The sequence below is a fragment of the Portunus trituberculatus genome, chromosome 47, assembly GCF_017591435.1.
Source record: "Portunus trituberculatus isolate SZX2019 chromosome 47, ASM1759143v1, whole genome shotgun sequence".
NCBI classification, from domain to species: Eukaryota; Metazoa; Arthropoda; class Malacostraca; order Decapoda; family Portunidae; genus Portunus; species Portunus trituberculatus.
In genome coordinates, this window is record NC_059301.1 from 18,172,254 (window position 1) to 18,182,253 (window position 10,000).

The 10,000-nt window shown below is 51.2% G+C and overlaps 1 protein-coding gene across 1 annotated transcript in view; it reads left to right on the forward strand.

Annotated features, from left to right (window-relative positions):
* The window catches only part of LOC123520675, a 227,368-nt gene that overhangs the window by 77,285 nt on the left and 140,083 nt on the right, over positions 1-10,000 (forward strand). The window contains exons 2-3 of the mRNA XM_045283186.1: positions 2,556-4,688; positions 4,878-6,047. Of these exons, the coding sequence (XP_045139121.1) occupies positions 3,051-4,688; positions 4,878-6,047 (2,808 nt within the window). The 5' untranslated portion in view covers positions 2,556-3,050. The remainder of the gene's footprint in view (positions 1-2,555; positions 4,689-4,877; positions 6,048-10,000) is intronic.

The following is a 10,000-nucleotide window of genomic DNA, read 5'->3' on the forward strand; positions in this document are numbered from 1 at the left end:
AAAGGACTGGAGAATCGAAGCAGTAAGAGAAAGAGAGAGAGAGAGAGAGAGAGAGAGAGAGAGAGAGAGAGAGAGAGAGAGAGAGATTAGAGAGAGGAATTAGAGAAATGATGGAGAGAGAGAGAGAGAGAGAGAGAGAACGTATAATTTTCTCATAAATACTTTAAAAATCTCACATATCCTTCCCCTTTCCTTTATCTCCATTATTTCTCCTTCCTTCCCTTTCTTTACATCATCCCTCCTTCATTTTCTCTCCCCTCTACTTGATTCCTTCTCCTCCTCCTCCTCCTCCTCCTCCTCCTCCTCTCGTTTGGAATGTAGCTAAAATTAGGCCACACTACAATTTAGGGAGTTCCGGGAGGGACTAAGAGGGAGAGGGGGAGAGGGGGGGTGGGAGAGAGTGGAAGAGAGGAAGGGAGAGGGAGGGAGTGAGAAGACAGGGAGAAGAGGGAGGGAGATGTATGGGTAGGGAGAGCAGAATTGAAGGGAGAGGAAGGTTGGAAGAGGAAAGAGGAATAGAGAAGGATGGGGAGTAGAGAGAGAGAGAGAGAGAGAGAGAGAGAGAGAGAGAGAGAGAGAGGGGGATAGAGGGGTAGGAACCAGACCTGTGACCGTCAAGGGAGGGGTTATGTGGGTAAACAAGGCAGTCTTTCAGTCACTCTCCCTCTCTCACTCCCACTCCATCTCCCTCTCCCTCCCTCTCTCTCTCTCTCCCTCCCTCCCTCCCTCCCTCCCTCCATCACCCCCTTCACTTCATCTCCCTCTCTCTCCCTCTCTCTCCCTCTCTCACTCACAACTCTCCCTGTCTCCCGTCGTGTTTCTTTTATTTTATCCTTCTTTCCTTTCTCTCTCTCTCTCATTATTTCCCTCCTTTTTTTCTTTTCTCTTTCTTCGTCTTTTCGTCTTTCTTTTTATACTTTTTTCCCTTATTTTTCTATTTTCTTTAATCTTTACTTCTCTTTCTTCCTCCCCTCTACCATTTCTCATAATACCACCTGTTCTTTCCCTCTCCCTCCCTCCCTCCCTCCCTTCCTTCATCTCTTTCTACCTCGGTTTTTATCTTCTTTATCACCCTCATCTCTTCCTTCCTTCCTTCCTTCCTTCCTTTCTTTCTTCTCGTTCATTCTTTATTTCTCCTCCTTCCTCCCCACCTGTTGTCTCTCTCTCCCTCTTTCTTTCCCTTTATCTCCTTCTATCCTTCATCCCTTCTTTCTTTCCTCCCTTCCTTGTACTTTCTTTATTCTTTACCTCTCTCTCTCTTCTTCCCTCTATCATTTTTTTCATATTACCCCCTGTTCTATTTTCCTTCCTCTCTCTTTCCCTTTATCTCTTTTTATCTCAGTTTATTTCATCTTTTTCATCATCCTCTTTCTTTTCTTCCTTCCTTTCTTCCCTTTATCTTGTTTCTTCATTTTTTATCTCTTTCTTCCTCCCCTCTATCATTTTTCATCCACCTGTTCTCTCTCTCTCTTTCTCCTTCTCTCTTTTCCTATATATCCTTTTTTTTCCCTTTTTTTTCTCTCCCTTCCTCCCTTCCTTCCTTCCTTCCTTCCTTCCTGCATTCTTTCCTTCCATCCTTCCTTCCTGTCCCACTTCTGTTAAATTACATCACACTACACTAGCCTGCTGTCTCTTCTTTCCTCCTCTTCTCTTCTTTCATATCCTGTCCATCGCCATTCACTACAACTGCACTTTCTTCTCTTTGCTCTTCTCTCTCTCCCTCTCCCTCTCTATCTCTTTCTCCTTCTCTTCTTACACTTTCCTCTCCCTCTCGTGTCTCCTCTCCTTGTCTCGCCTCTCTACGCCTCCTCCTTCATGCCCGACACAAACAGATGGACTTAATTTCCTGTGAATGTTTTTCTCGTGAATATATTGGAAGAAGAGCACTTGGTCAGAACAGTTGGCGTGTGTTTTCGATTTTTTCTTCGTGTTTCCTTCTCTTTTTGAGTGGGAGAAGGAGTAGTAGAAGGAAGGAAGGAGAGAGAGAGAGAGAGAGAGAGAGAGAGAGAGAGAGAGAGAGAGAGAGAGAGAGAGAAGGAATTACTGAGGTCAAGTGGTAAGGTTAATTTGATTCAGTAAAAGTATCTTCCATTTACTTAACTATTTCTTAAACGATCCAGTCAGTGAACTCTTCATTTGCTGGGGAGGATTATTATTTTTTTTCTTTTTTTTCATTCTGATAATAATGGTCGTCGTAATAGTAGTTATGGTATTGTTGTTGTTGTTGTTGTTGTTGTTGTTGTTGTTGTTGTTGTTATTATTATTATTATTATTTTATCATCATCATCATTATCACCATCATCATCATCATTATTTTTACTTTTGTCATTATTTTTTATCAGAATCAGTACCACTCTAGACACATGCAATGGACAATTTCTCCCTTAGTGACAACACTGATACAGTAACCACCAAGCACACGTGAGGGGAGCAGGAGAGAGGGAAGGCCTGTGGGAGGGGTAGCAGGGAGGGAGGGAAGGAGTGAAGGATGTGCGGGAGTGGCAGGAAGTAGGAAGGTGGTGAACTGAATTGTAATATCTTGTGTTTCTTTGCAGGAGGAAATCAGCGCTGTTTTTGGCGATGCTGAGGTAACCCCGGTCATCCGCCCACACCCACGCCCATCCCCACGCCCATCTCCACCAGACAGGGCAGGAACCCCACCCAAGTCCCGCCTTATTCGACGCCAGAGCTGTGCACCGCCCGCACCGCCTCGCCGACGCACTCCCAGTCTCAGAAAGCCACGTCGTGCCTCGGCCCCCAGCCTGCCACACGCCCACGATGGCGCCGCGCCGCCCAGGCTGCCCCGCACCGATCCACACCTACAGGAGTGGTCGCGTAGCCTGCTAAGAGACTTCCAGCGGCTGGTGGATCAAGAGCTGCGTGCCCTCGGTGGAGCAGCTTCCGAGGCCACCAACGGGATCGTAGACGCCTCCGCTCCAGACGGAGGCGCTGAAGAAGAAAAATCTGAGCACGAAAGTGGAGACGAGGAGGCGTGGGGCAGGGATGAGAGCCTGACGGAACGGCCAGAGAGGCGGGCCGCTGCCCAAGACATGGGCGCCACACAGAGCAATGAACGCGGGTCTCCGTGGGCTGGAGACGCCAAGACCTACACGCTGCCGCGGACAGGCGGCCGCCGTAGTGTGAGCGTGAGTGGCGCGGCGGACGTGGTGTACCGCACCTCCACGGGCCACCCTGACGCCCCGGACCCAGGATGTCGCCTGCTGCGGGTCAATCCACGATTGTCCCGCTCACACTCCCTGGACGAGGTGTGTCCCCTCACCCCCTGGGCCATGCACCACCTGGCCCTCATCGACGCCGCCCACGCCACCAAGACTCACACGTCTACCCACACCAGCAGCGACAAGGCCAGAGAATCCACAGCAATGAAAGTCAACATTCTTGAGGCGCCACCTTCTGCCCCCGTCTCTCGAGCAATGCGGTCCGGAATTCCGAGGAAGACAGGCCGCCCAGAAATGTTCAACGAACAGTGGCGCCCACCGACGAATGGCTGGCAGGAACCGCCTTCTCCCATGGGGCCACCGCCTCCCAGCCCGGCAATACCAATCTTCACCTCCGGAGTGTCTGCATTCACGCCTGAAGACCTGCAGAAAGGCGCGTGTGAGTCGTGGGCGTGGGCAGACCAGGATGATGCCTGCAGCTTGACAGATCGCCCATGTGACTCATTGGAGTGTGCGCACTGCCGGGCAAAGGTTGGCAACAAACTCCCCGCGCCGCCACGCCTGGAGGTGGAGCCCTACCATCCTGACGACAGTCTGTCTGATGACCCGACGCAAGAGAACGAGGAACGACACCGTCAGGAGCGGCGCAGTGAACCCGCCTTGGCAGGCACCACCGTTCCAGAGCCTGTGGACAGTCGCCGCCACACTCTGCCTGTTCCTCGGACGGGCGGGGTGTCGCGGCTCACAGTTCCGCCACCAGTGTTTTCTGCCTTCGTGGGAGACTCTGCCACCTGCGGACGAACTGGAGGTAGAACTAGAAGAAAAGACCATCACCGAAGCACTATCCCTGCCACCCGTACCCTCAGCACCCCTGCCCCAAACAGCCCCACCTCCTCCCACTCCCTCAACTCGTCCCTCTCATCGCTGTCGCACATCAGCGTGCACCGCGACCACTCAGAGTGTGACTCGTGGCCATCGTCCCCTGCTGCCGATCCCGTTCGCTGCACCGAGTTGTCTTACCTTCCTGGCTTTACACCTTCCCCCGTTCCTCCCTTGCTGCCCTCCCCTCTCTCAAGCCCCAACTGTGCCACAGCGAGAGCCAGCCAACCGGCGGCTGTGCCTGAACCACCGCCTCCCATCACAGGCACGCTGCACGTGGAGCCGCCCAGCCCTCAAGGGACTGCCGGTGACATAGTCTTCTCTGTCACAATCCCACCCACGCCCCGCAGCTCCAAAGAAATTGCCCACGTGGGCGCATCAGAGAAGAAACCGAAGAACAGTAGCAGCGCAGTCCATACTTTCAATGCCCCTGACGACGTGCCCGACGCGCCGAGGACCCTCGCCACGAAGCACCCTGCCGTGAACGGCCTGGACTGCACTTCTGCCCCTGTAGAGGCGAGCCGGAAGCCGATACCACGACGGCCCGCGGCGCCAACCAGACAGCGTAGCTTCTCCCTGGATGAGAGCCGGGCGGCGTCTCGACCACGCCCGCAGACTCAAAGCACTCAGGTAAGAGCGTGACAAGGATACATTAGTGAGCCAACTTTGTGTAAATCAATGAAAAAGTAGTTATATAATGAGTTTATGACCTTGCCGTATTAGCTCTGTGTCCACTCACTGCTTTAGTGACGGAGGCAAGGAGAACAAGTAGGTGAGTACGTTATTGGGTATGTCGCTTATTCTTTATCTCTTACACAGATACAAACGATCCCTGCGGAACCCATAGACGACTTCCTTCGGGCGGTGGAATCTCGTATCCCTCGGAACAGCCTTCCAACCTCCCCTCCCCCGCCTATCCCTCTTGTTTCACCGGCCTCCACGCCCGCCTCCACGCCCTCCACCCATGACGGTCCCTCCCCGCCCACTGTTGTGCTGGACGCCTTCACCCAGACCTCTCCTGCCCCCTCGCCGCCCTCCGCCTCCCGTGCCTCCTCCGACGCCTTCCTTAGCGAGTGTGGCTGTGACGACCACACCTCCCTCGAACCCTGTCCCTCCTCACTCGCCCTCACAGTCTCGGAAGACGATTACGAAGAAGATGACGACGAGGACGACGACGACTGGTCAGCAGACGAATCGGTGTCGTCGTCTTCCCCGCCGCACACGCCCGCCTCGCTGCCTCACGATGACTCCTCGCTGTCGCTGTCCGAGTCACTGGACACGCTGGGGCTGAACGGAGAGTCAGGCATCGGAACTGTATCCACGCGGCCTTCCGACAGCCCGCGACCCATTCCAGCCCTCGACCTCTCAGGCTCCAACCTCTCCTCTGAAGACACGGGCCTCGAGAACAGCTTCGAACGGCAAATTCGCCGCTACATTCCTGCTCCCAGCTCCGGAGGCCGCACCAGTGGCGAAGTGTACAGACGGCGGCGACCCCGACCCCGCGCCCCAGAACAGTGGGTGCGACGCGAAAACCAGACCACGCAGACCGACCCTGAGCCGCCAGCAACCGCCCGCAGCCCTCAGGATGACGTCCGCGAGTATGGCGAGCACCTTGCCCGCGGACGTGGGCGTGAGGTCCGCGTGGTGCGGCACACCCACAGTGAACCGCGTTTGGACACCTCCCTCACGCCTCTCGCTGGCCTCTTAAGGGACGTGTGTAGCGAGGCCGCCTTGCCGCCCCTGCCCTCACACTCCCCGCGCCCATCCCTCACGCCCTCCGTCCCTATCCTGCCCACCCTGACGGAGGACAAGCCGCCCATCGCGCCCAACACCAGGATCTGCCGCCCGCGCCACCTCTCCCTCTCCTCGTCACCTCACCACCACCACAACACTGCTCGCTCAGCCCCCACCCTGGAGACACGGTGGTTGCCGCCCGCCGCCCTCACGCCCGCCACCACGCCCTCGGAGGATTCGTCGGGAGAGGCACCGGTGAGTAAAGGCTTTGGAGTGGTGTGCCCTGAAATGTGTGTGCGAGTGTGCGTCAGTGTGTGATGTGATAGAAAATGGACAAAGACCGTAGACTTAAGTATTTGTGAGTGTGTGTGTGTGTGTGTGTGTGTGTGTGTGTGTGTGTGTGTGTGTGTGTGTGTGTGTGTGTGTGTGTGTGTGTGTGTGTGTGTGACTAAGAGCATTTTATTCTCTTCTTATTTAAATGATGATATAATAGATTAATAGCATTATCTCTCTCTCTCTCTCTCTCTCTCTCTCTCTCTCTCTCTCTCTCTCTCTCTCTCTCTCTCTCTCTCTCTCTCTCTCTCTCTCTCTCTCTCTCTCTCTCTCTCTCTCTCTCTCTCTCTTAAATGTTATAGACAATAAACAAGTCACTGTCAAAACACACACACACACACACACACACACACACACACACACACACACACACACACACACACACACACACACCGCGTAGTGTAGTGGTTAGCACGCTCGACTCACAATCGAGAGGGCCGGGCTCGAATTCCGGCGCGGCGAAGCAAATGGGCAAGCCTCTTAATGTGTGGCCCCTGTTCACCTAGCAGTAAATAGGTACGGGATGTAACTCGAGGGGTTGTGGCCTCGCTTTCCCGGTGTGTGGAGTGTGTTGTGGTCTCAGTCCTACCCGAAGATCGGTCTATGAGCTCTGAGCTCGCTCCGTAATGGGGAAGACTGGCTGGGTGACGAGTAGGCAACCGAGGTGAATTACACACACAGAGAGAGAGAGAGAGAGAGAGAGAGAGAGAGAGAGAGAGAGAGAGAGAGAGAGATCCAGATGGTGTGCTGAAGTACCCAGCTGATTCAAGTGCCTCCTCCTCCTCTTCCTCTTCCTCTTCCTCCTTCTCCTCCTCCTCTCTTGTAACAAATCCTTACTCAGCTACGGAGAAAGAGAGAGAGAGAGAGAGAGAGAGAGAGAGAGAGAGAGAGAGAGAGAGTGTGTGTGTGTGTGTGTGTGTGTGTGTGTGTGTGTGTGTGTGTAATTCACCACGGTCGTCTGCTGGTCACCCAGCCAGTCTTCCCCATTACGGAGCGAGCTCAGAGCTCATAGACCGATCTTCGGGTAGGACTGAGACCACAACACACTCCACACACCGGGAAAGCGAGGCCACACATTTGCCTCGCCGCTCCCGGGACTCGAACCCGGCCCTCTCGATTGTAACTCGAGCCTGCTAACCACTACAGAACTACTACTGCGTGTGTGTATGTGTGTATGTGTGTAATAAGAGATTATTTTTATGCACATTCATTTAACACACACACACACACACACACACACACACACACACACACACACACACACACACACACACACACACGGTAGCTCAGTGGTTAAAGCGCTGGCTTCATAAGCCAGAGGACCGGGGTTCGATTCCCCGGCCGGGTGGAGATATTTGGGTGTGTCTCCTTTCACGTGTAGCCCCTGTTCACCTAGCAGTGAGTAGGTACGGGATGTAAATCGAGGAGTTGTGACCTTGTTGTCCCGGTGTGTGGTGTGTGCCTGGTCTCAGGCCTATCCGAAGATCGGAAATAATGAGCTCTGAGCTCGTTCCGTACGGTAACGTCTGGCTGTCTCGTCAGAGACTGCAGCAGATCAAACAGTGAAACACACACACACACACCGCGTAGTGTAGTGGTTAGCACGCTCGACTCACAATCGAGAGGGTCGGGTTCGAGTCCCGTAAAGCGGCGAGGCAAATGGGCAAGCCTCTTAATGTGTGGCCCCTGTTCACCTAACAGTAAATAGGTACGGGATGTAACTCGAGGGATTGTGGCCTCGCTTTCTGGGTGTGTTGTGTGTTGATGTGGGCTCAGTCCTACCCGAAGATCGGTCTATGAGCTCTGAGCTCGCTTCGTAATGGGGAAGACTGGCTAGGTGACCAGCAGACGACTGAGGTGAATTACACACACACACATACACACACACACACACACACACTCTCTCTCTCTCTCTCTCTCTCTCTCTCTCTCTCTAGTAGTAGTAGTAGTAGTAGTAGTAGTACATAAGAACATAAGAAAAGAAGCTGCAAGAGGCCGCAAGGCCTACACGAGGCAGTCCCTGTGTGTTTAAGCTACCTATAAATCCATCTATCATTCCCATCCATGAACTTATCTAATCTTCTTTTAAAGTTCCTTATTGACTCAGCCCTGACTACATGACCACCAAGTCCATTAACCACTCTGTTTGTTAAAACCCTTATACCACTTAAAAACTTCTATCACTTCTATCAGGTCTCCTCTTAACCTACGTCTCTCTAATTAATGCAGATTGAGTTTTTTCAGCCTCTCTTCGTAGGGAATATCCCTCAATCCCTGTATCTTTTTAGTCATCCTCCTTTGCACTGATTCCAACAGACCTATATCCTTCCTATAATGCGTGGACCAGAATCGTACCGCATAGTCAAGATGTGGCCTGACCAGAGCCAAGTATAATTTTAGTATTACTTCGGGACTCCTGCTTTCAACACTTCTCAAATGAATCTCAATACTCTATTCGCTTTATTCCTGGCCTCAATACATTGCTTCTTTGTACCAAGATCAGAGCTAACTATGACCCCTAAATCTTTCTCATACTTGGAACTTCCTAGTGGCTCATTATCTTTCGTGTACCTATTGCTTAGATTATTTCTATCTACGCTCAGTACCCTGTACTTGTTAATATTGAACTGCATTTTGCTGTCCATTCTTTCATCCTATCCAAGTCTGCCTGCAAGGCCATGGCATTCGAATTGGACCTAATTAATCTACCTATCTTTGTGTCGTCTGCAAATTTACTAATGTCGTTGTTAATTTCACTATCCAAGTCATTAAAATATATTATAAATAATAATGGGCCTAAAATTGAGCCCTGTGGCACCCCACTAACTACTTCTCCCCACTCGGAATTAGATCCATTAATTACTACCCTTTGTCGCCTGTCGTCTAACCACGCTTTAATCTAGCCTAATATTCTACCTTCTATACCGTGCGCTCTAACCTTTTTTTTAAGAGCCTCTGGTGAGGTACCTTGTCAAAGGCTTTGCTGAAATCTAAGTATAGAATGTCATGATTATCACCCTTATCTGCCGCCTCATAAACCTTACTATAAAAACTCAACAAGTTTGTAAGACACGACTTTCCTTCGTAAATCCATGTAAATAGTAGCAGTAGCAGTAGTAGTTGTAGTAGTAATAATAGTAGTAGTAGTAGTAGTAGTAGTAGTAGTAGTAGTAGTAGTAGTAGTAGTAGTAGTAGGTGTTATTGTAATAGTAGTAGTAGTAGCAGTAGTAGTAGTAGTAGTAGTAGTAGTAGTAGTAGTAGTAGTAGTAGTAGTAATAGTGGTAGAGTTATCGGTAAATCAATTTTCAACGTTCACCATCCAGCAGTTCGGAGCTTGGACTTAATTTATGAAGCATCATCAGCGTTAAAACCTGAATTAGTAAGCAGGGGGTAGGGATAGGAAGGGATGAGCTGGAGGAGGAGGCAAGGAAAGAAGAGGAGAACAGAGGAGAAGGAGGGAAAGTCGATGAAATAAAAGGATGAGGAAGAAAATATCAAAGAAAAAGATCGACCAACTTACCCCTCTTCCTCCTCCTCCTTCTTCTCCTCCTCCTCCTCCTCCTCCTCCTCCTTCTCCTCCTTCTCCTTCTCCTCCTCCTCCTCCTCCTCCTGCCAACTTCTCTATACGCCTATTATCGAATTGTCACAATAGATTTCTCTCTCTCTCTCTCTCTCTCTCTCTCTCTCTCTCTCTCTCTCTCTCTCTCTCTCTCTCTCTCTCTCTCTCTCTCTTTATCACTTAACAACAAGAAAATAACAAGAGCAATAGTAGTAGTAGTTGTAGTTGTAGTACTAGTAGTAGTAGTAGTAGTAGTAGCAGCAGTAGTAGTAGTAGTAGTTGTTGTTGTTGTTGTTGTGGTTCTTGTTGTAATAGT